We start from the raw sequence: 26,407 nt of genomic DNA, 5'->3' as shown, positions 1-26,407 counted from the left end.
AGACTTGACCAGAGTTTAAAGGAAAGAGGTGATAGTGGGAAGAGAGAGGAAGGGATAAATGTATGCAATCTTCTATTTTAAAAAATCAGTCTACCAATTGAATATATCAGGGGTGATAGGACAAATTAGTGTTCTTCACTAATTCTTCCTATCTCAACTTCTGCCTTTTTCAAGTAATACTTCAGGAAAAGATTTGTTCTTTACAAACAATATTTCTCCTGGAGTATACACTCCTTCACTTTGTAGAGCAAAAATAAGCACAACTGTAGTTCCAATTGTTATGTTTATTCTGTGAAAGACAGGCTTGTGGGTGGGTGTCAAACCACATTTATAATCTCCTTTAAGAGATGCAAAATTTTAAGGTTGCAGCAGAAGCTTCAATTTTTCAATTGTGGCAGCATCTTCGATAGCTGTAGATTTAAGGGAGAAAAGTGGGCCGGATTTTTATTTTTCCTCATAAACTGCTGGTTCTGTTTCGGGGTCACTGCTAAACAGCCATGTTATCCAACCTGACTCCCTAGTCCTGAGATGAATTCATTCATTCATTCAGTCGTATTTATTGAGCGCTTACTGTGTGCAGAGCACTGTACTAAGCGCTTGGGAAGTACAAGTGAATGAACAAAAGTGACTAAAGCCATAAATGTAGTTTAGGACCGGTGCGGGAAGGGGCTTGTGGGAAGACGGGAGAGCAGAAAACCACCACCTCCACCCGTTTAATTCCCCTTGCAAGCAGTCCCCAAGTTGGCCTGCCAGCAACAGTCTCTCCAGTAAAAAGCTTACCCGGGGTCTTGAATATTGAAATCCCAGCCCACCTACCGCCTATCTTCTTGCAGTAGTTTCTCCTAGTTCTTTTCTCTCTGGAGTGTACTGTATTGGCTTACCTTTTGTATTTGTTTGTTTGTTTTTTTGGTGGGGTTAGTGCCAGAACAAATAAAGCCCAGTGTCAGCCAGCCTCAGCCTGCCATCTCTAATAACGGCACTTCCACAGCAACCAGCACTAATAATAATGCCAAGCGGGCCACAGCCAACAGTCAACAACAACAACAACAACAGCAGCAGCAGCAACAGCAACAGCAGGCCTTGTCTCGTTATCCTCCTCGTGAAGTACCACCACGATTTCGACACCAGGAACAGAAACAGCTTCTAAAGCGGGGTCAGCAGTTGCCTGTTATAGCTGCAAACCTGGGATCTGCTACTAAAGTATTAAACAGCCAACCAGGAGGCAACCCTGTAGCAAGTCAACAGCCAGTGACCAACGGAGAGGTGCAGAACAGCAAAAAGCAGTCAGGTGAGAAAGGGGCATGTTCAGTATTACAATCGGGGATGTTTAACATTTGAAATAAAGCTTTTTTCCCTACCTGTATTTGACAGGGGGAGCGAGAAGACGAAATTATGGAGGAAATAGTCGTAGTGATGGTTTTATTGATTTTTTAAAAAATATGTATATTCATTCATTCAATTGTATTTATTGAGCACTTACTGTGTGCAGAGCACTGTACTAAGCACTTGATATATATGCAAATATGAGCCGAGACGGTTAGTCTCTAAAGCTTTTATCTTTTTTTGGTCATATGATACTGGCATTTATCAGAAAAATTAGTGGGCAGGTATTTTAACCTGATCAAGTAGATAATTATATGTAGCCTTGGAAAGTTGCAAGTAATTTGTACCCAGCCATGTACTGTAAGGCACAATGTCCCAATAAATTGTAGTTCACTAAAAGAATGAATAACTAGCTGTGTGTCCACAGTTTGCAGGCCTCTGAAATTCACAGTCTGACAGAAAGCTGTGGTTTTGCATATAAGACACATTTCCCTAGGTTGTTTCCTGAGCGTCTGGGTTCAGAACTGTGTCTACATATCGAGGTTCAGAGGAAGCATATCTTGACATAGTAGAGTAAGCCCCTGTAATTTGCTGCAACAGTAAGATGGGGAGCGAAAAATATCCAAAGGGTGTGCATAAATTCCGGGATGAGTGGTCTAAAATAACTTCCTCAAAAGAAAGGTAGGAATGTAGAGGGGAAGTGTTGTGTTTGTTAGCTGATACATCGCTAATTATTAGGGTCTAGTTCCTTTAAGCATCCTGTTCGCTACTGTCAGAGGCAGAAGACTGGACTGGATGGACCAATCCGACCCACTAATGCCATTTATGTAATTATTATTGGATGAACCCCATGCCGTAATTTGGAATTGGTGATCGTTTGGACTGATGTTCCAAAATAAAAATGTCACTTGAAAAATCAGCCCGGGAAAAGGATTGCTTTAGGGGAATTAAAAGCAGGGAGAAGGGAATGGAGAAATCTACAGGGCAAAGCAGAAAGGAGGAGGAGGAGTATGGGCAGAAAATGGTTGGTTTGGTCAGAGTTTCAAATTTCAGTCAATTCTATGTTTCCATGTTGAGGGCTGGGGAAGGGGGAGAGATGTAGAGAAGATTGTGATAGATCAGAATCCCACATTAAAAAAAAAACTACCTTGTAATATCAATTGAGGCTGGTTTTGCTCTCCTAATTTAAATTGGAGAGTTTTTAATGTATTACAACAGGTGACAGTACCTGCTTTAAGGATTATAAAACACTCAAGATTATGGAGTGGTGTGAAATCTATGTACCTAAATTTCACAAGAATCCACATCATGTGTGATCTCAGGACTGTGGGGTTTTGATCCCCACCACCCTCTTTTCAGTATAATAATAATAGAGTGTCACAGTAACTGAGGCAGATTATGTTAGACAAGTATACTGTGTCATTTGCCAAGCTATCTTTACCCAGCTCTATATTGTCTGCATGGCCAAAAGGAGATGGAAGCAGGAAGCAAAAATATTTTTAACGTGGATGTAGTTGACTCCAGGGCCAAACTGGTTTGGATGAGGTCCATTAGCAGGAGTGCACCCAGAAGCAGGTCAGTAGCTTTGAACCCTGGGTATTGTCAGTAAACAGAAAGATTATCAGGGCGGGGGCCAATGGGTTTGGGGCGGGACGGGTGTATTAGGTAGACAAAGGTGGAAGGATCTAGGTGGAAATTTCTGCTTCCGTTTCAGTCAGCTGAACCAGAAAAGTTCCCAAAGATCCAAGGCAACTCTGATATTTGCCGGTGATTGATTTCTCAGGGCATCTCTACTCCACTCCCTCTTCCTTCGCTCTTCCCCTGCCATTTTCTTGAATTGAAATCCCTCAACCAGGCTCTCGTCCCCCATCCCACCCCTGTCCCCTCGACTCTGTAGCAAATCTTGGAAATTAAAAAGGTGTGGACAAGTTTCAAAGCACCAGAGCTTTAGTTCTGTGAGGAAGCATCTATCCACTTTTCCTTATTACTCTCAACACTTTGGCTGCAACACCATTCCCCCCTCCTCGGGTCTTGTAGATTTTCACAGTGAGAAGCACGAGTCCTGGGCTCTTCCCGTGATTGACAGCTCCTGATATGCACACACCTCCCCCTCTGGTCTCAGGAAGCCAAGGAAATTGGCAGGACAGAAAGCTGAGGAGAAACTGGCCAAGACAACAGATGAACAGAAAAGTTGAAAGTCTTGAATGTTTATTTTTATCCACCCTTTTGCTTAAATAGGTCCCCCTTCCCCATGGACATATTATTTTTTGCCTGAGGTGAGTTGTAATTTCCAATACTCTATATCTGCATACGCTGTGTCATGAGTAAGGGAGATGGGATTCCTGTTTCTGAAACTAATGACGTCCACCTGAATTTCATACCTACACTTGATTACATGAATTTAAAATTTGACTGAAATTGGGAAAGCTAGTCATTCGACTTGGCGTCTTTATTTTTTTTTTCTCCGAAACGCGAGGGAAAGCGTTTATTCCAGAGACTTATTTTGAAAAAATGTACTGTTGATACAGCGTCGGGGTTCGTGGCATGACTTTGATGCTTCACGTTCTAAAATTCGAATAATTTGAAAGATTCATAAATCCTTTTTTCTGCCAGCACCGTCCTCCCAAAGGAGTCTAAATTTCTTGGAGTTAGGTTTGAAGTTTTATGCAGGAAGTAAATGCAGCTAGTAGAACTTTATGGCCAGTGACTTGCTTCAGGAGAGAGAGGTGCTTCTGGTCCGGGCTCAGTATCCCCATCATCTTTGCTGTCCAATCACTTGATCAATTTGCTGGCCTCAATTGCCTAATCTTGTAATGAGGAGTCCACCAATGGCTAAATGGTAGTCACAGTCAGCTAATGAAGATTGTGCCCCTTACCTTTTTTTCTTCTATCTAACATGAAATTTTCATTCTTCAGTAGCAAACTAACCAAAGAGAAGTTCAAGTTCTAACTTCAGACGTAGCTTGCATAACATATTTTGTTGATATAATCTGAAACACTTTCTCATTGTACTTTCCAAATGTTCATTGATATAAGGTACATGATCTAAAACTAGACGTAATTATGTAGGAAGGGAATGGAACTGCTATTGAGTAACAAATGATTGCCTCAGTGTTAGGGTGGGGTGCGGGGAGGTGCTCTTGCCCTCCGAAAAGGCTGTTGACTGACACCTCTGGAGAATAAGGCCAGAAGTGACAGAATTGATAGAGAAGCATCGTGGACTTGTGGTTAAAGCATGAGCCTGGGCGTCAGGGGACTTGAGTTCTAATCCTGGCTCTGCCACTGATCTGTTGTGTGACCTTGTGCAAGTCACTTAACTTTTCTGGGCCTCAGTTACCTCATCTGTGAAATAGAGATTAAGACTGTGAGCCCCATGTGGGACAGGGACCATGTCCAGCCTGATTAGCTTGTCCCTACCCCAGCGCTTAGTACAGTGCCTGGCACATAGGTGCTTAACAAATGCCATTTGAAAAAATAGAAAAAAAAAAACTGCTGGTGAGGATGCTGAGAACCAAGATTATGGCTTTACCCCTCCTTCTTGGTCTCATGAGAGAGAAAAGGGAGAGGGGGAGTTCCCCTGCAGAAACAGTGTGGTCTGGAGGTTAGAGTACATGCCTGAGATTCAGAATGACATGGGTTCCAGTCCCTGCTGCTCCACCACTTAAATTCTCTGTGCCTCAGTTACCTCATCTTCAAAATGAGACTGAGAATGTGAACCCCATGTGGGACAAGGACCGTGTTTGGCGTGATTAGTTTAAATATACCCCAGTGCTTAGTTCAGTACCTGGCACATAGCAAGCCCTTAACAAATACCATTTAAAAAAAAAGAAGTATACCCATGATCTGCACCAGGCTAATTCTAGCCTGGGGCAGATTAGTTTTGTAACCCCATGAAATAGTTGAGATTTTGTGGAAAAGAAGATTCATGTGAAGCGTGTTTGAGGATGGACTATTTCATTATTCGGGTACTTAATTATCCCTACACAGTAAAAGTGAGAGAGCTTGTCATTCAAAGACCTGAGCAATGTTGCCCCTTTCCTTAAAAAAAAAAAAGGGAAGATTAAAGAGAGTGATTTAGAAAATGTTCAGGATAATCTTTTATTTGGAGAATATTGGGAAGATTAAATTCTCATTCAGTAGTGAATAATTATTGCTAACAATCTGGATTTTAGTTCGGAATGCCTGTGCTTTGGTTAACGTTTGAGAGCAAAATATCTTCTTGCAAGCAGAGACTTTAAAATTAGTGTCTTGGCCAGTCCTTGTTAAGAGAAACATCTTTCTTAACCCAGAAGTAAAGAAGTAATTGCCAGTCTCTCAGCATTTGAAATTTATGATGATACAAAGTTGAGGTTTATATACTTGTGTGTGTGTGTGTGTGTACACACACACACACACACACACACACACACACACACCCAACCCCCCCCCCCACTATATATTATGTAGTACTGCAATATTGAGTAATGATATGGTCATTTTTATTAGTGTGTTCAGCCACATCATTACATTTGCCTTTGAGTATCGTTGTTCTAATTTGGTGGCATTTGGTACTGAAACCTTTTCCAGTGCTTTGCACATAGTAAGTGCTCAACAAGTACCATTATTATTATTATTATTTTCCCTAAATGCTCCTGTCTGGTGGAGGATCTCCTATGACAGGGTGGCCAAGTCTCACATACCAAAGAGCTGCAAACCCCTACCAAAAAAACTGGCCGAGAAATACTGATAAAAGTTCCTTTAAGTTCCTGAAGGGTGAACAGCTATTTGGGGTAGGGATGACTTAATAATAATAATTATGGTATTTGTTAAGTGCACTGTACTAAGCATTTGGGAGAGTATATAATATAACAGTTGGTAGACATGTTCCTTACCCAAAACAAGCTCACAGTCTGCTCAGTCTTCTCCCTCATACCTATGCCCTGTCTTCCCTGTACACTTCATCTGGCACATTATTTTCCTCCACAGCTCACTTGCACTGTGCCTTGTTCTCCTCTGTACTTCTACTACCTCTTGCTGGAATCTCCCCCCACTTGAAATCCAACAGAGCACAGCTCTTCCAATGTCCAAAGTCTTTCAGAAATCCCATCACCTGCTGGAGACTTCCTTCCTTCATCAATTTTTCTTCTCTTTTTCTTCTAATATCCCCCAGCTACCCCTTCAGCAAACTCCTCTTATACAAACTCATTCATCTGTGGCACTTCTGTACGTGACCTATTTAAACACTTAGATATATGCCCATTTTTCCCACTCTCCTTATCTCTCTGTAAAGTAATGCATCTCTCTCTCTCTCTCTCTCTCTCTCTCTCTCTCTCTCCGATTAGTCTGTAAGCTCTTTAAGGGCAAGGATCATGTGTCCTAACTTTGCTGTAACTCGCCTAAGCTCTTAGTAGTGTTCTGCACAAAGTCATTGCTCACTAAATATTATTGATTGATTCTTGGGGTCCCAGTGGGCCTTTCTCCTTTTCCCTCAAGATGGTAGTTTGCCTCATTTTAAATTTCTGTCCAAATATCTCACTTCCATTTGCCCCAGGTTTGAGGGTCAAGACATCTGAGGGCTGTTATGTTTTCTCTCCTCAACCCCCTCTTTTCTTCCTCTATTTTCAAGATCAGGTTCTCCACACTATTGATCAGTTGAGTAAGATGGTGCAATCTATTTCCAAGTCTTAGAACCAAAGTGATGGCCCTCAGGATTTCTGAGAAATCCAAAGTCATGTGGCGGAGGGGGAGGGGGGGCAGCAGGAGTTCTGAGAGACTTGTGCCCTTGAAGAGTTTGGGTATTTTGTGAGCCACTTCTCACCCAGAAGCTCTGGAAATGACCAGCCTTTCATATTAAGGGGCCACGACCACAGTCCACGGGTAGCTCACGAGGATGGTCCTCTAGCCTTAAAGCCACAAGGTCCAAGAGCATCTGGAACTCGAAGTCTCTCATTTGTTCCCTTGTCCGTTCTTAGGTTTACTGTGATCCTGGGGAAGGAGAAACAGATTAACTTCTTCTGTCTCTTCTGATTGCTCTGTCATTGAAGAAAACTTAATTGGCCTGGCAAAATTTCCAGGCCAAGTAATGCTGATTGCTTCATAGGCATTTGTTCCTTTTTCACTAGTCACAAACTGCGCTTTTGTTCTGATATTTTATTGATATCATCTCTAACAAGCCTAGTCATCCAATTTTTCCTCCCTTTAAGATTTATCCAGCCCCTTTTGTAAGCTTTGTTATGGGCAGGGAATCTGTCTGCCAATTCTTTTGGATTGTACTCTCCCAAGCGCTTAGTACATACTCTGCACATAGTAAGTGCTCAATAAGTACCATTGGTTAATCGGTTCAGTGACTACTACTGTTTTCCATAGTTGTAAAAATTAAGCTAGTTTCTCTGCAGTGACAACCACCAGTTGCATCAGTGTCTCAGAATGCCTGTCATCCAGCGCTTAGAACAGTGCTTTGCACATAGCGCTTAATAAATGCCATCATTATTATTATTAGGCTCTGTGGATCTGAAACGAAGTGCCTTTTAGCTTTCTTATCCTTTTTGGATATTGTACTGTAACTATTTCTAGTTTGACTTTCAAAGCTTTCCTTGCATGTGGAATTTGTCTTGGTCAACTATCTCAATTCATTTGTTTGTAAAGACAAGCAGAAACCCTCCATTAGAAGCCTCTGTCATTTCACAGCAGTCAGTTATCTCCTTTCCCTTAGAGCAACAGTTGCTTTGGTGGTAGTTTTGGGGTTTTTTTTGTTTGCTTCCTTTTTGTTTTTGAACTCATTTCATTTTTAGTCGTAGTCTTCTCATCCTGTCTCCCATAATTATGTTCTTTATGCTCATTTGTCATTTGACCGAATTTATACTTTTTAAAATTTTCTTATTTCCCCACTGTATCTTTCATTACTGCTGGGTTGTGCCTACTTGGTATTTTGTTATCCTTCTTATCCCTCCTAGGCATTGGTATATTTTATTACTGTGCCCGAAGAAGAACAGTTGTATTAGACTCCCTGGCCTTTTAGCTTTTAGGTTCCTATCTAGTAGTGTCTTCCAATAGTTTCCCCAAAGTAGGTTTTCTTAATCCTGTTCTCGCCTCCCTTTCCTTAGGATTTTGAGTATGTTTGTCTTGTGATCAGTTCCATGTTGGTAATCGTTTACCTTTAATTCTTAACTAATCCTTCCCTGTTTTAGTAAGACTCTGCTTCAGAAATCTGGCCTCGATATAATCCAGAAACCTTTTGGTGCCCTCGCATATTGAATTATTTTTACAAAAAGAATACCCGGGTCTTTAAAGTACACCAACACTTCCTAATCCTGACCCAGAGCCACTCCAGATTGTCCAAAGAAGGTGTGATCTCCCATCCGCTTTGGAATATAGATTCCGAGCATATTGTCTCTCGTATTCATTTCACAGTTCACCTTCACCTAGGCAGATTCTGCCTGCTTCTTGGGTTTTTGGTGAATACAGAATCTTGATGTACAAGAATATAAGGTAACATGGCCTCTCCAAAACCACATATCATTCTAGATTGTAATCCAGACATAAGTGCTACTCCACGGTGTTTCGTTGCTTCTGGTTTCATTCTGAATCTAGTCTCCAGTTAAGACTACCTGTTTTCTGCTTGTTTCTTATACTCCTTGCGCTGATTACAAACATTTCAGATTAAAGCCCTCCTCTTGAGGTTACCCAGTCGGCTCCTGAAGGTACTCCTCCATTTGGTCTATGTTTAATCCTTAAACCCTAAATCTCATTACTGTTTTCCAAGGAAGTGGAAATCTCCAAACCACAGTAATTGAGAAAAGAAAAACAGCTGATTTTGAAAGGAGTGAGTCTGTATTGTTGGAAAAGTGATTTGTTCTCTGAGCTGTATCTGCCCTAAAAAGCTACAAAGTCAGATGGACTTTTCATTTCTGCACTCAGTTTTACATTTTATGGCAAGAGATTTGCCTTGCCTTGCCATTCAGAGGAGTAATGGGTGAACTGTGTCCAACCCAGTTAACTTGTATCTACTCCAGTGCTTAGGACAGTGCCTGGCACACAGTAAGTGCTTAACAACTACCTTTAAAAAAATTTTTTTTTAAGGAGGTTAGTAATATATCACTTTGAGAGCAACAGCCCTCTGCTCCCACTGACACCTGTCTACCACCTCTAAGGTCACTGCTTCTGGTTCCTGTATGTCGCATCCTTCCCCTGCCCACCGTGCCTTGAGAATGGAGGAACATGTGGTGGACAGGGAAGAATATCAACGGGTACGAGCTGAAAACAGAGACCTAGAAGTAGTAGTATGCAGGCAGTGATAGAACCAAATGAACCTCCCCTCCTCCCCCCGCCCACAAAACAAAACAAAACAAAAAACATGACGGGGAGAGCAGCACCCCAAACACATCCAAATTGAGGGTGATAGACCCAACTGTGTTATCGGGCCTGCTGCCTCTCATTCATCTGCCACGGATTGCTGATGCTGCTGTTCAATAACCCCCCAAACTTAATAGGAAAAGTCGTAGGTATTTAAATTGTAGTCATCATTGGGATGTGAGTGATTACTCTGCAGTGCACTGCCCTGTGCACATAAATAATTAAATCTAAATTGGCATAATTTCAATCAAGAACACTCTTAATGGAAATCCAACTTAGATTTGAGAGACCTAAACCTAAAGATTTCAAATGTAATTTTTTTTCTTACTCCTTTAATGTCTTAGTAGGTGTACTTTTATTTTTACCTTGGCAGTTCACTGTCATTGTCTGACAATATGGAAACGTCTTTTGACAAACTTATTCCAGGAGGCTCTGTATTTTGACTTGAATAAGTGATTTAGAAGAATTGTAGATAATATCAAAGGAAAGCTTCAGTTTAGTAACAGTTCTGTAATTTCTCGCTTTTCCATAGGCATGCCTCCCATTCGGGATTTGGCCAGCCACTCCCCTAACCAGTCAGGTGATACATACCTCTTTAAAATTTCATATTTGTTGTGCATTACATGTGTTTTAATTCATGTGTTAAAGGTTGAAATATAGATTTCTGACCTTTTTTTTGCTCTTTGGGTACGTACATAATAACAATTGTACACTCTGCATACACAGACTATTGAAGTATAATTAGATGAGGATACGTAAATGAGCCATTTCATGTCAATTGCCGTTAATCTTTTATAAAATCAGATTCGATTTTAAGGCTAAGTAGGGGAGACTTAGGCCAGTTTATAAAAATGACCCACTACTAAAATTAATCTTAATCTCAAATACGGTGTTCTCTCTCTAGACTTAAAACTGGTCATCTGTTAAATTGAATTTTGTTTACCGTTAAGTGTCAAGGTGTTAAAAATGGTGTTTTGTGGTCTAAATTTGGGAAATGGAAACAATTTTAAGCACAGAAATGAAGAGTTATTGAAAATTTTCAGAGAATATGAAGGGAAATAGTTTAATGAATGAATTAGATGAAAAGGAAATATTATTAAAGGAATATTTGATACTATTTATAGGCTTTTGCTGAAGCGATTGACCAATTACTTTATTTTGAACCACGCTTTCTGGAAGTACAAACTGACCAGCTGAAAAACAGATTGCAAGTACTTCAAAGCCTGTTCTGTAGAACCAGAGTGTGTGTATAACTCATTCCACTGGAATGTGTGACTAGGTAGGTTGAATTTATTTGTGAGGCATTTTGCATTTGGTTTCAAGCTTATTTAAATTATAATTTATCAATATCAACAAATTCAAAAGGATTATGTGTCAACCACAAAAATGGAGTAAAAATTCCTGTACCCAGATTTCCACTGTCCAGAGAACCGTTCCCCAGTCGTGAGAGCTTTACGCTCTGCATTTGATTTTTCACTCCTGGAGGGCAAGATTGGGCTTTCTATTTTGGTCTCCCCACAGTGAAAGCTCAATAAGCATTTCTGACCGATTGATTTAAAGACCAAGTTAAAGACCTGTATCTCAGTTTTGAGAGACCTGTAAGGAAAGGGAAGTTCAAGTAGACAAAAAGATTGACCGGATCATTTCCAGCTAGGATTGGCGGTTCTCCTACTTACCATCTCTGCAAGGCCCCATTTATCTATCATAAATCCTGTCTTTCACGGGAGGGAGGGCATTCCAGGGTCCAAGAAAGATGTGGGTAAGGGGTTAATTAATTAATGATGACATTTGTTAAGCGCTTACTATGTGCAGAGCACCGTTCTAAGCGCTGGGGGGTATAGAAGGTGATCAGGTTGTCCCACGTGGGGCTCACGGTCTTCGTCCCCATTTTACAGATGAGGTAACTGCGGATCAGAGAAGTTAAGTGACTTGCCCAAATCACACAGCAGGCATGTGGCGGAGTTGGGATTAGAACCTATGACCTCTGACTCCCAAGCCCGTGCTCTTTCCACTGAGCCACGGTGGCGGGATAGCTGAGATGAAGGTATAACGAGTTGGTTGGCATTAGAGGAGTCAAGTGTGCACACTGGGTTGTAATAGATGAATGAAGCAAGGTAGGAGGGAGAGCTATGCCTTAAGGCCATTGGTAAGGAGTTTCTATTTGATATGGAAGTGGATGGTCAACTATTGGAGGTTTTTGAGAAGTGGGGAGATGTGGACTACTGAGGTTTCTTCAGAAAAATGATACAGGCAGCAGAGTGAAGGGCTTGGACCAGCGTGTTAGTAGTTTGGACTGCAGTGAGGTGGTGATTTTTGAGGGCAGAGTGTCTGCCCTTTTTTACATCTTTTATCTCCTGCAGTCCTTCAATCCTTTCCCACCCCTCATCTTAGAGTGGAGGCCTGGACTGGGTTAGTTAGTTGATTGGTTAGTTGACCTGTATATATGTATATATGGTTGTACATATTTATTACTCTATTTATTTATTTATTTATTTTACTTGTACATTTCTATCCTACTTATTTTATTTTGTTGGTATGTTTGGTTCTGTTCTCTGTCTCCCCCTTTTAGACTGTGAGCCCACTGTTGGGTAGGGACTGTCTCTATGTGATGCCAATTTGTACTTCCCAAGCGCTTAGTACAGTGCTCTGCACATAGTAAGCGCTCAATAAATACGATTAATTGATTGATTGATTGATTGGGACCTGAAAACCATGGAGAGGATGGAAAAAGATCAGAGACCGGGAGATGCCAACTTGTACTTCCCAAGCGCTTAGTACAGTGCTCTGCACACAGTAAGCGCTCAATAAATACTATTGATGATGATGATGATGATGAAAAGCTGATGGCAGGAAGAGGCAGTTGAAAAAAAACCAAAACCCCCCAAACCCTGATCTTTTCCAGGCCTTTTTTTTTTTTTCTCTTTTACTGGGACAGTTGACATGTATTGAACCCTATATTTGCTTTCTTGCTTCCTCTGTCTTTGATTCTGGACTGGTCTCACAGGGCTAAAAACCAGGGCCGACTTAATGGGTGATAGTCACGAATAGAGTCGACAGCCTTTATAGTAACGTCTTTCCAGTCATTCAAGCAGCAGTCGTCCCCCGAGTGCTTGGTTTCTTGCATTTTACTTAAGGTGGCCAAAACCAAGGTGAGTGTGGGACAAAACAGATGGAGGTAATCAACTCATAAACTCATGGCCAGTGGAGGAGGAGAAGAGCTGGCTAACACAGTACAGCAGGGATAGGGGAGTTGTTCACTGAGGCGATGTCAAGTGATCTGTGACCGTCCTCCCCTTCTCCCCTCTTTTTTTCCATCTGCTCTTCTTACTGTTAGACTGTATTCCCCTAGTAATAGTGTCTCTCTTGGTTTTGGGTTTCAGGGGCCTGGAAGCCAGAGGACCTGAGTTCTAATCTTGCTCCACCAATTGTCTGCCCTCTGACCTTGGGCATATCACAACTTCTCTGTGTCTGTTACCACCTCTGTAAAGTGGGAATTAAGACTGAGCCTTACATGGAACATGAACTGTGTCCAACCTCATTAGCTCTTAGTACAGTGACTGGTACATATTAAGCGTTTAACAAATACCGTAATCATTGTTATCGGCCCTGGCACTTAGTACGGTGGCTGGCACATAGTAAGCGCTTAACTACCATTAAAAGTCCAGACTTGCTGCTAGGTCGTGTTCTGGCTGAGGGGACACATTTGGTCATTATCTCACCTCATTCTCACTGCTGTTCCTTACCTGGGAGTGATAAACGATAGCCCAGTTGGAAAGGGACAAATGTGGGTCACTGCTCCTGCCGTCTCCTTTCCACCCTTCCTACCTGCTGTTTTTCCTGGCCACTGTTGCCCAGTTGGATTAGCAACAGGAAAAAAGCAGTAGGGGAGGGTTTTGCACCGTGAAAAGCACCGTGGCCTAGGGGACAGAACATGGGCCTGGAAGTGAGAGGATCTGGGTTGTAATCCCGGCTCCATCACTTGCCTGCCATGTGACCTTGGGCAAGTCACTTCACTTCTCTGTGCCTGTTACCTCATCTGTTAAATGAGGATTAAATCCTACTCCCTCTTAGACTTCGAGCCCCACGTGGAACAGGGACTGTGTCCAACCTAATTATCTTGTGTCCGATCTAGTGCTTAGAACAGTACATGGCCCATGGAAAGCACTTAACAGGATCCATTGTTATTATGGGCACAGATAAAATCAGGTAGTATAACCTTTTTTGCTAGGAATGGGAAGGGCCCTTCCTTCCCTCTGATTCAGGGGGGTCAGTGAAGTAAAACAACTACCTGTAGAGATTGTCATTACCTATAGAGACAACTCCTTAGACCGAGCAAACAAACTTCAGTTATCTCATTTCCAGTCTCCTATCTATCAGTCGCGTTAATTAAGCACTTACTGTATGCAGAGCACTGTACTGAGAGCTTGTACAGTACAACAGAAGTAGCAGACACATTCCCTGCCCATAATGAGTTTCCAGTCTAGAGGAGGAGACAGTCATATGAATACCTAGGTCATTTGTAATAATTTAATTAACTTCTACTTCTAATAGCACATCCATGGTTTACGTACGCTTTTGGCATTGGCAGCACAAAATGTACCTGCTTACAAGCTACAGAAAACTTCCCAGAATAACAGCAGAGTAATTCAGTATCAAGCCACAGCAGGGGCACCAGTCCCTCAACTAATCTCCAGGCTCCTTCTGTGGCGATGAACAGCCCAATGCTCCCATTGTCCAGGACCTGTGCTATGACACTGGTCTTGCCTGATGCTTTACCTCCCTCTGCCTTCATGGAAAGAGTACGATGGTTAGGGGGATCCACACCCACCTTAAAGTCAGTCAGTCAGTCGTTCATTCATTCAATCGTATTTATTGAGCGCTTACTGTGTGCAGAGCAGTGTACTAAGCGCGGTCGTATTTATTGAGCACTTACTGTGTGCAGAGCACTGTATTAAGCGCTTGAAAAGTACAATTCCGGAAGTCATGATGTGGAAAAGATAAAGAGTCAGCACTATAGAGTAGTGCAGCGGGAGAAGGGAGAGGGGAGTGTCATCTTCCACCATTTTCTTTCACCCCTGGAGAAACCTGTGCAGTGGTGGATGGATGGGTGGGTCGCAACAAGGGGGCGAAAGGACAGGCCCAAGGTTGCAGAGTTGCAGAAAGGTTGTCCCATGCCACCCCAGTTAGTAAACTTTCCTGTCACACTTCTTCTCTGTACTCTGTCTGAACTCCACCCTCTTTTCCCCATTTCTGTTCCCAAACCCAGAGGACAACCACATCCAGGCCTTTAGCACAGTTAAGATTAGTCGAGGTAAGCTCAGCCCAACTGCCTGGTATCGGCCTCAGCTTCCTGAGAGTCTCCCAAATCAGGAGTTAATCCTTAAGAGGAGGTGAATGTAAGGTGGTCCCCGCTGATCGTGGTGATGTGGATAGAGCCCGGGCCTGGAAATCAGAAGTACCTGGGTTCTAATCCTGGCTCCGCCGCTCGTCTGCTGTGGGAACTGGGGCAAGTTGCGTCACTTCTATGGGCCTGTTACCTCATCTGGAAAATGGGGGTTAAGATTGTGAGCCCCTTGTGGGACAGGGAGTGTATCCACCCTGATGACTTTGTATCTCTCCTGGCGCTTAGAACAGTGTCTGGCACATAGTAAGCACATAACAAATACCACAGTTATTATTGTTGTTGACTAGCAGTCAAGGGATAATAATAATAATAATAATTGGCATTTGTTAAGTGCTTACTATGTGCAAAGCACTGTTCTGAGTGCTGGGGAGGACACAGGGTGATCAGGTTGTCCCACGTGGGGCTCACAGTCTTCGTCCCCATTTTACAGATGAGGTAACTGAGGCTCAGAGAAGTTAAGTGACTTGCCCAAGATCACACAGCAGACGTGGCGGAGCCGGGATTCGAACCCATGACCTCTGACTCCAAAGCCCGGGCTCTTTCCACTGAGCCACGCTACTTCTCAGGCCAGCTGGCCTATTTTCATGCTTCCCCCTGCCGGACGCAGCATTCTAGCACTGCCATCTTGGAGAACATTCCACCAGTCACCACCACGTTTCTCGCCTACCAGCTTAGACACATCTCGTGATAATAATAAAATAGTAATAATAATAATAATAATGGTATATGTTAAGCACTTGCTATGTGCCAAGCCCTGGAATAGATACAAGATAACTAGATGGTCCCACGTGGGGATCACAGTCTTTATCCCCATTTTCCAGATGAGGTAACTGAGGCACAGTGAAGTGAAGTGGCTTGCCCCGGGTCACACAGCTGATAAGTGGTGGAGACGGGATTAGAACCCACGACCTCGGATTCCCCAGCCCGGGCTTTGGAGTCAGAGGTCATGGGCTCAAGTCCCAACTCCGCCACTTCATTCGTTGTCGTATTTATTGAGCGCTTACTGTGTGCAGAGCACTGTACTAAGCGCTTGGGAAGTACAAGTTGGCAACATATAGAGACGGTCCCTACCCAGCAACGGGCTCACAGTCTAGTAGGGGGAGACAGACAACAAAACGTGGATAGGTGTGAAGTCACCAGAATAAATAAAAATGAAGCTAGATACACATCATAAACAAAATAGAATAGTAAATATGTACTTGTCAGCTGTGTGACTTTGGGCAAGTCACAACTTCTCTGGGGCTCAGTTACCTCATCTGTAAAATGGGGATGAAGACTGTGAGCCCCATGTGGGACAACCTGATCACCTTGTAACCTCCCCAGCGCTTAGAACAGTGCTTTGCCGATAGTAAGCACGTGATAAATGCCATTATTATTATTATTGTTATTATTATTTATGCTCCAGGCCCCTTGGCCCTGCACTCAGGCACATCAGATTTGAGAAAGAGTGGAATTGAGGATCCAAGGAATTGGGGGAACTATCCCTCACCCCACCCCCTAGGAAACCACAATGGTGCCGGGCTCCAGGTTCCGGGGACCCTTTATTCCTGTCTCCTGGCCCACAATAAATACAATTGAGTGAATCAATGAATTCTTCCCAGTCTGTAGATTTGCCCCTTATGTCCTCAAGATTCTGATTAGGATTGCGCAGAAGGGACTGAAGACAATCTGCATGGTGAGAACTTTTAACTGTAACCTATCTTTAGAAGAGAAGACAGGGGCCAGTGGGAGGACACAGGTCTGCGCATTGCTGTAAAGTGGGGGCGGGGCGGGGGTTTTTTCATTTGTTTTCAATGTTGCTTTGTTTTTTGGTTTGTTATAAATTCTTACCTTAGCCCAGTGGAAGAACATAAAAGTTCTTCATACAGTTCATAGAAGTTCATACAGTTTTGGCTAACTAAAACTAAATAGTAGACTAAATAGTAAGTAATAATGCATAAAATTTCCCAGTGTTTCTAAATACAGAGTGATTTGGTACACAGCATTTTTGTCCGTGTTCTAAATGTATTTGAATTTTGCTCTCCATAGGAAATTTCAGTATGTGTTGGTCCATAGAATTTCCTCATATTTCTAAATATAGCGTGATTTGGTACACACAGCATTTCTGTCCCGGTTTTAAATGTATTCGAATTTTGCTCGCCATAGGAAATTTAAATGTGTGTTGGTACATAGTCCCTCACTTCTGCCCTGCTCGAATCCCCAGAGACCCTAGCAGAGCGCCAACAGTTGCCAAAACGGAATCGGCCAGTTCTCATGTGCCTGGGTGTTCATTTGGTGTTCATCCCTAAAAATCTGAATGCTTGATAGATTTTTTTTTTCTCTCTGTCTCTCTCTGTGTCTCTTGCTCTCTTCTAGATCTGAACCACAGCAGCTTAGGATCCCATTATGAAAATTCTCACTGGAGACCCATCTCTTCTAACAGCGACCCCAGCCCAAACTGGGACAAAGTCATCGTAGACGGCTCTGACAAAGAAGCATGGCCATCGATCACCGGCAGTGACCCAGAGTTGGCTTCAGAATGTATGGACACTGACTCCGCCTCTAGCTCTGGGTCCGAGAAAAACCTCACGATGATGGCTTCGGGGAGCGCGGGTGGCGAGAGCGAGGGAATTCGGAATGGCGTGGGCCACGGTTCTCAGAACAAGTTTGTGGTCGGTAGCAACAGCAATAATGTGGGCAATGGAAGTACTAAGGGGCCGTGGGGCTTTTCCCACGGAGCCATAATAAGCACATGTCAAGTTTCTGTGGATGCTCCCGATAGCAAACCTGAAAGTAGCAACAATAGAATGAATGCTTGGGGCAGCCTAAGTTCTTCATCAAATGGAGGGTTAAATCCAAGCACTTTGAATTCCAATGGCAACCACGGTGCCTGGCCTGTATCGGAGAACAATGGACATGCCCTGAAAGGGTCGGGAGGGAGCGGTAATGTCGGCACAAGTATTCAGTGCAGTACCATAGGTCAGATACCTAACAATCAGAGTAGTAACTCTAAAGTGGGCGGTTCAACCCATGGTTCCTGGGGAAGCCTTCAGGAAAATGGCGATTCTGAAGTCAATGGTACACGGAAGGTTTCATTCAGTGGGCAACCTCAAAACCTTAACACTGAAATGAATGGACCAAATAACACTACTAACTTTATGACCTCTAGTTTACCAAACTCTGTCGGTTCCGTGCAGATGAACGAACTGCCTGCCAACACAGGGCATGGGGCCTGGCGTGTGAGCACAATGAATCATTCTCAGATACAGGCCTCTTCAGTTGCAAACGGCACTTCCATTTCTCACCTCAGCAATGGTGAGTCCAAAAATGGTGGCTCTTGTGGTACTGCGTGGAGTGCCTACGGCCCTGATTACTCCGGAGACAAATGTTCGGGCCCCAACGGCCAAGCTAACGGTGACACTGTGAATGCAACTCTAATGCAGCCTGGCATCAATGGGCCCGTCGGCACTAACTTTCCAATCAGTGGGACTAAAGGAGGCGGAGGAGGAGGAGGCGGCGGCGGCGGCGGCGGCGTGTGGGAGTCAGGGATGGTCAACTCCCAGAACATCCCGTGGGGAGGTGGAAGTAGTTTGAATCCTGGAGGAAACAGAAGAGGATGGGGGAACCCTGCACAAAACACTGGCACTAATGTAGCCAATGGGGAATGGAATAAACTGCCTAGCAATCAGCATTCCAATGAAAGGGTAAACGGAAACAGTAGGAAGTTTACAAATGGATGGAAATCTACTGACGAGGACGACGTCAACGTCAACGATCCGAGTTCCGCTCCGTCTCAGCTCGGTGAGCAGAACAACGTGTGGGCCAAAACGACAGGTACGGGGGAGAGCGAAGGTAGTACGGAAAGCACTGGATGCCACGAGGAAAGAGGGGCGGGGGAAGGACAGAGCAGAGAGAGGAGGAAAGTCGACCAGCACACGTTACTCCAAAGTATCGTGAACAGAACTGACTTAGACCCACGTGTCCTTTCCAACTCGGGTTGGGGACAGACTCCAATCAAACAGAACACCGCCTGGGATACCGAAGCATCGCCGAGAGGTGAGAGGAAGACCGACAATGGGACGGAGGCCTGGGGAGGCTCTGGGACACAGACTTCTAACTCAGGGGGCTGTGTGGAGCGGCCCTGCCCCAACAGCACCGACCCCTCGGCCGTGTCCGGCTGGGGCGATCCCAAGCCGGCTGCCAGGTGGGGAGACCCCAAAGGCTCCGGCGGCCAAGGCGGGTGGGACGACGATTCTGCCGCCGCGGCAACGGTCAAGAGCAGTCGGTCGTGGGGAGGTAGCAAAGACGAAAAACCCACGTGGAGCGACACCCAAAAGATCAAACCGGGGTGGGGGGACGGGCAGAAATCGAACCAGGGCTGGACGGTTTCCGCCGGCGACAGCTGGGGCGAAACCTCAAGGAGCAACCACTGGGGCGAAGTTAAGAAATCGAGCTCGGGAGGCAGCGACAGCGACCGGTCGGCGTCCGGCTGGAACGAACCCAACAAAGCCAGTTCCATGACTTGGGGGACCCCCGGCGCGAACCCCAGTCACTCGTCGGGGTGGGACGACCCTTCGAAACCCGCTCAGCCCCAAGGGTGGGGGGAGCCTGCCAAGTGTAGTCAGCCGCAAGGTTGGGGGGATTCTTCAAAGCGGGTCAATTCCCCAGACTGGAGTAAGCCGCAAGACGGCGGCGGCGGCGGCGGGTCTTGGGGGGCCCCGCCCGCCACAAATAAGCCACCCGGCACCGGGTGGTTGGGTGGACCCATTCCAGCCCCGGCCAAGGAAGAGGAGCCGACGGGATGGGAGGAGCCGTCCCCGGAATCGATTCGCCGCAAAATGGAAATTGATGATGGGACTTCAGCTTGGGGGGATCCAAGCAAATATAACTACAAAAATGTGAACATGTGGAATCAAAACGTCCCCAACGGTGGCAGCCGTTCAGACCAGCAAGCACAGGTCCAGCAGCCGCTTCCACCTTCAAGTGCCATGTCAAGTAAGGAGAACGGTCACGGTTCTGGTAAGTCCTCTACGGGGACCAGTGGTGGGCTGAGTCCGCCTTCTCGTCCTGCTTTGCTTTGGTGGGACACGGTTTTAGCCCGGTCCTGAGAGAACTGGCTTGGAGGCCGGGGGGGAAGGAAGGGTGGGAGGCCACAGTTCTCCTTTCTGAGACGCTTCTGTGAAATGGAAAGGATCTCTCCTCTCTTAGAAATGAATTCCAAATCTGGGGCCAGATGATGATGACGATAATAATGATGACGATGGTATTTGTTAAGCGCCTACTATGTGCCAGGCACTGTTCTACGTGCTGGGGTAGATACAGAGTAATTGGGTTGTCCCACGTGAGCTCGTAGTCTTAATCCCCGTTTTACAGATGAGGTCACAGAGGCACAGAGAAGTGAAGTGAGTTGCCCAAGGTCACAGCTGACAAGCGGCAAAGCCGGGATTAGAACCCGTGACCTCTGACTCCCAAGCCTGGGCTTTTTCCACCAAGCCACGCTGCTTTACAGTTTTCTAGGTGGTGCTTTTATCACCAAAGCATCTTAGATTATTTACTCTTCACAGCACCCCTGCAAGGCAGGATTTAGTTATTATTACCCCCAATTTACAACTGGGGAAACTGAGGCATGGGGAGGTTAAGTGACTTGCCCAAGGCCACACGGGGAGCGCGTGCCAGAGCCGGGACTCGAACCCGGGACCCACGGCTCTTCCATCGCTCCACACTGATCCATGTTGAGTTTTAGTAGATTCGGTTTGGTTTAACTGGAGGGGGAAAAATTATCTATGCCTAGTAGTCCAGAGGGGCAACAACAGGATGCTCGGAGGAGCCTTGTCGTCGTGTCCCAGTTTGATGTTACCCCTGATTTTTAGGACCCTACTCCCTACTATCCCTAACTTTCCCTGTTTTTATCCACTGAACTGTTCATTAATTTACCCAGACTCCTCTTGAAGCTATTAATTCTTTTTATCTGCACAATTCCCCGCAACAGTGAATTCCAAATGTTTATAATGCACTGTGTTTCCTTTTCTTTTGAACACACTAACCCTCAGCTTTCATCGGCTGGCCCCTCATCCTGTTGTTCCGGTATTTATTGAACAGTTTTGTCTGCTGTTGCCACACTTGGTTTTTGTAAGCTTTGTTAAGTCTCTTGCATAATAATGAAAGTCCCAACTCAGTCGATGATATTTACTGAGCACTTATCCTGTGCAAAACACTGTACTGAGCGCTTGGGAGAGTACAACGCAACGGAGTTGGTAGGCACGTCCCCTGCCCACGAGGAGCCTATAGTCTAGAGCCGGAGACGGACTTGAAATTATAATCCCGTAAGTGGGGCCGAGGGTAGGGTGACTATCAAGTGCTTGAAGGATACTGATCTAAGTGCCTAGACAATACAAAAGAGAAAGGAAAGGAAAATCAGGAGTTGGTTGGGAAAGACCTCTTGGATAAGGCTTTGAAGGTGGCGAGAGTGGCGATCTGTGTCCTCACAAGGAAGACTCTCCCCCTGTGATCACCTTGGTTACCCTTCAGTGGTTGGTAACAAAACTATACTTTCTATTTTCCGTCATTTTACTGATGGTTTTTTTCTAAATGGGTTTAACTTACAGTGGGGGTAGTGTAAATGTAGGGGGAGAAAAAAAAAGCAAAAATATGATTTTATCATTTTCAAAACTAAATAGAAGAATCCAGCATTTAGGGTAATGATCAGTAAGTTGCAGTTGGTTCTTCGCTTTGCCTCAAGCTGTATTAATTGGGGGAATAGGGTGGAAGAGGATTGTAAACCATAACTCCAGGCAAGGTTCAACACCCACTGAACAGAAGAGTCTGATGGCCCTTTCTTAATTATAATGGGCTGTTGATCCAGTCTGTGGTTTGTTCATCTCTGTAACTGTTTCTCTTAGGTCCTGCTGTTCACTTTTTGGCCTTTCAGTGTTTCTACTAAAAGGCAGTGGCAGTGTGGCCCAGTGGAAACAGCACAGGTCTGGAGGTCAGAGGACCCAGACTCTAATCCCAGATCTGCCACTTGCCTGCTTTGTGGCCTTGGGCAAGTCACTTCTCTTTGCCTCAGTTTTCTCAACTGTAAATGGGAATTAAATGCCCTTTCTCCCTCCACCTTAGACTGTGAGCCTCATATGGGCCAGGGACTGTGTCCATCCTGATTAACTTGTATCTACCCCAGCACCTGGTACGTAGTGGGCACCTAACAAATACCACAATTGTTACTATTAGATAAATCTCTTTTATACTTAGCAGCTTTGATAAAAAAATATTTCACGCAGGAAAGAAATTTACGCGAGAGACCCAGATGAGCTCAATGGAATATCTATATGCTTCCACCAGCTGGAGTTGTCAGACATTACAAGTTTTTTGTTCTGTTGTATTTTGTTTCGGGCTTTTCCGTAAGGTGGGTAATAGTATCCCACCGCATATCAACACAGTGCTATTTCTCAACTGCCTGGATGCTATAGACCTTAAAGGTTGTCTTTTTAAGAAGGTCCAGAAATCTGGCTCTACTTAAACTCGGACTCCCTCCTCCCGCTCTTTCCTTTCCGCCACATTCTTCACCCCCCAGAAGAACCATCCGAAACAACTGCCCCCATTTCAGTTTCTGAAAGGAAACACGCCTTCCTCCAGGGACTTCCAGGGAAAGCCAACAGTCTTATTTTAAGTGCTTCCTTGGACCCCAAAAATGAAACAGCCAAAGAGTGACAGATCCGTTAAGTCAGGGAACTCCCAAAGTGACCACAGTCACCTGCTCGGGGCTACAGTCACTTTCTCGGGAAGTCTCCCCTTTTCCTGACTCGTCCGGGATCACGCATGAACGTCAAGCCCAACAACTATGCAACTTGGATCAGGTAACACGTTTCTCTGTCATCGGGCCCTGTCGGGCTGTATCTCCTCTTGAGGAGAGGGACAAAAGCAGATACTGAGTCTGTAAGTACTTGAGCACTACATTTGTAAGCCTGCTTGTCCCTGTCAGCTGTCGGCATTAGTAACTATTTAAACCATGGGAACTTCCACAGGGGCTGCTCTTCCCAATCAGTGAACCAGCATTTATCAGTAAACCAGTGTTTATTGAGCGCTTACTCTGTGCAGGTCACTGTAGTAGGTACCTGGGAGAGTACAGCGTTAGTAGGAAAGCAGCCTGGCCTAATGGATAGAGCCCAGGTCTGGGAATCAGAAGGACCCGAGTTCTCATCCCCGCTCTGCCGCTTGTCTGCTGGGTGACTCAGCTTCTCTGTGCCTCAGTTCTCTCATCTGTAAAATGGGAATGAAGACCGTGGAACGGTCTTAATCTCTGTGGAACTGTGAACTGTGGAATGTTTGCATGTGGAACAGGGACTCTGCCCATTCCGATTTGCTTGTATCCATCCTGGTGTTTAGTACAGTGCCTGGAACGTGGTACTTAACAAATACCACAGTTATTGTTAGAGTTCAGCAGAGTCAGAAGACACAGTCACAAGCTAGGGACGTGACACAAGAGGGACCGTTGGTCATCCTGGCCTGAGCCTGGCCTACTTGCCAAGGCCAGAAGGGTGCCCTGAGCCGAGGTCGGCAAGACTGGGTAGCGAGCGGCGGGAGGGAGGGTTGACTGGGAAGCTCAGAGGACATAGGTGAATATGCCCATGGCCTAACAGTGGGAGCTCTGAAGCCGCTGAAGCAGCAGCCTGTCAACTGACCCTGCAAGAGGAACTAGATTTATCACTGTAAATAGAGGCTAAATGGGAATTCCTCTGACCAGCGCCAACTGGACAGGTCCTCCCCAGACCATTACGCTCAGGAAGCCTCTTTTCCTCTCAGGGGACCTGGGCCTGTCACCCCAGCCACATATGGAGAGGTCCTTTAGACCGTAAGCTCAATGAGGGTAGGGAACATGTCCACCAACTCTGTTGAATTATACTCTCCCAAGTACTTAACATAGTGCTGTGCACATTGTAAGTGCTCAATAAACACCACTGATTGATCGATTGGTCACTTCTCCCCTCCTAATAATAATGATAATGGCATTTATTGAGTGCTTACTATGTGCAAAGCACTGTTCTTAAGCGCTGGGGAGGTTACAGGGTGATCATGTCCCGGGGGGGGCTCACAGTCTTAATCCCCATTTTACAGATGAGGGAACTGAGGCCCAGAGAAGTGAAGTGACTTGCCCAGAGTCACACAGCTGACAATTGACAGAGCTGGGATTAGAACCCATGACCTCTGACTCCAAAGCCCGTGCCCTTTCCACTGAGCCACGCTAGCCTGTCTTGTACTGCAGTACTTTAGAAGGAGATGAGAGCTGCCCCTGTTCAGAAGTACAAACTCAGTTCTCTACATTTTTTTTAGAGGAAACAACAAACAAAAGGGAAGGAGTAATTTGGAGGTTTTTTTCCCCTTTTTAACCTGTAGAAGACAGGGTTTACCTAACGAGACTCTTCTAGATGATCTCTTGTGATCCCCTGGGTCCTTTCCTTCAGAGGGTGGCGTTCTCCTTGCTTATCTTCACACTGGAGTCAGAGAAAGGTCCAGCTGTTAGGATAAGCTCCGGTTAACTTTTTATCTCTTGTTAGAGCCATGTGTTTGCTCCTGGGAGAAAGAAGAGACATGAAAGCCAACTAACTCTGTCTTTCCATTCTAGCAAAGCAGTATTTTCAGAGAAAGAGAGAACCAGCCGCCAGGTATACCCATAAGGAAAGACCCGCAGCAGTCAAATAGCTTCTTAAAGCTGGTGCTCTCAGTGGATCTGCTTCTCATATGGGTAGCCAGGAAGCTCTCGCGAGTACTAAAATTAATTCCTCTTTTCCTCTTTGGAGGCCTGTCTGTGAATTGCTGTCTAATGCTTCTAAATATCAGTAGCATCTTTGCCACTCCGTGTAAATTCACCACAGAATTAGTGTTCCGTTGATGGAGGAGCCGGGGGAATAGAAGCGGAGTTCACTTGAGGTCAGGTTTTTGTGTCTTCTAGCAAGCGAGCCTTGAAATGTGTTTTTTAGGAATTTGAGATGGTTACCAGGGATCCGTTTGTGGGGGGCGGGGGAGGGGGGGGGGAGGGGAGTCGTTACATCTCCAGTGAACCAGTGTTACAGTGAGTAGCCCCACTTAGTTGATAACTGGAATTGAAATCCAAAGCATTAAACAGCTAGATTGAGCTTAATATCAGTTGGGCATTGTTTCGTGTTTTAGGGAAGTCTTATAGGAGTATGTTTGCTCTCACAGTAGGCATATATTCAGATGTTCTTCTGCCATAATTTAAGAAAGCTATAGCTGGGAAACCACTTAGTATCACCGAGGATTCAGCGTCTCATTTAAGAAGTATTCCCAAATCAGTAGGAAACAACATTTCTAATGCAATCCTTTCCCCTTTTCCTTTTATAAACCAATCAAAAGAATTTGAGCACTTACTCTATACAAAGAGTATGCCAAGTGCTTGGGAGAATACAACAAGTCTAATAGGTATGCCCCTGTCCCCAAAGAGTATACAGTCTAAATGGGGAGACAGACCTTACAGTAAATTATACATAGGAGGAAACAGGAGAGGGTAGAGAAACCCAAGTTCAGCAGCGGGGTAGTGTGAGTACCTTAGTGCTTAGGTGGCATGGAAGTTATTAGCCGAGGGGAACGATAGGGGAGATGCGATCAATGAGGGAAGACCTGGAGGAGATGCGATTTACGAAGGGCTTTGAACATGGGAGAGCTGTGGTCTGCCAGCGATGAAGGTGGTGGGCATGAGCCAGGAGCAAACAGTGAGAGATGAGAGCTAGACACGGTGAGTTGGTGGGCTTGAGAGGAGTGAATTCAGCCAACCAGCGTGTGGCAAGGAGAGAGCCGATTGAGCGCCCTAAATCACGTAGGTGTTTCTGCCTGATGTGGAGAAGATCGGGCCATAGTTGGGGAGACTTTTTCAGAATAGTGTTTTAGGAAAATCATCTATTTCTATTCTACACTATTCTACCTTATTTTACCTTATAACCTACTAGGTGAAAAACATTCACAGAGGGTTTGTCTACCCTGGTGTCTGTCTCTCCCGTCACCCTATGTCTTCCCTTCCCTGTCTCCCCCTTTCTCCTTAATCCCTTTCCCATTCTACCCAGTCAATCAATCAATCAATCAATCGTATTTATTGAGCGCTTACTGTGTGCAGAGCACTGTACTAAGCGCTTGGGAAGTACAAGTTGGCAACATATAGAGACAGTCCCTACCCAACAGTGGGCTCACCCAGTTGTTTGGAACCACCCTGTTTTCCACCCTGTTTCTTCCTCCTGCCCTCCAGTCCATCCCTGCAGCTGCCTGACCCAGTTATCCCTCTCCCTCTCTCCGTTACCCCCCTCAGACCTTTCGTGGTTCTCTATCACCTTTTCCCCTGCCAGGCCCTCGTAGAAGGCCTGTCTG

The 26,407-nt window shown here is 45.0% G+C and overlaps 1 protein-coding gene across 2 annotated transcripts in view; it reads left to right on the top strand.

Moving 5' to 3' along the window:
• Positions 1-26,407, top strand: part of TNRC6A (trinucleotide repeat containing adaptor 6A) — a 77,943-nt gene that overhangs the window by 24,190 nt on the left and 27,346 nt on the right. For both annotated transcript variants that reach the window (XM_038763527.1, XM_038763526.1), the window contains 3 exons: positions 920-1,288; positions 10,187-10,234; positions 17,414-20,056. In XM_038763527.1, coding sequence (XP_038619455.1) covers positions 10,189-10,234; positions 17,414-20,056 — 2,689 coding nt within the window. In that variant the 5' untranslated portion in view covers positions 920-1,288; positions 10,187-10,188. The remainder of the gene's footprint in view (positions 1-919; positions 1,289-10,186; positions 10,235-17,413; positions 20,057-26,407) is intronic.

The sequence above is a fragment of the Tachyglossus aculeatus genome, chromosome 21 (assembly GCF_015852505.1).
Source record: "Tachyglossus aculeatus isolate mTacAcu1 chromosome 21, mTacAcu1.pri, whole genome shotgun sequence".
NCBI classification, from domain to species: domain Eukaryota; kingdom Metazoa; phylum Chordata; class Mammalia; order Monotremata; family Tachyglossidae; genus Tachyglossus; species Tachyglossus aculeatus.
This window is presented reverse-complemented; position numbering and strand designations above follow the sequence as displayed.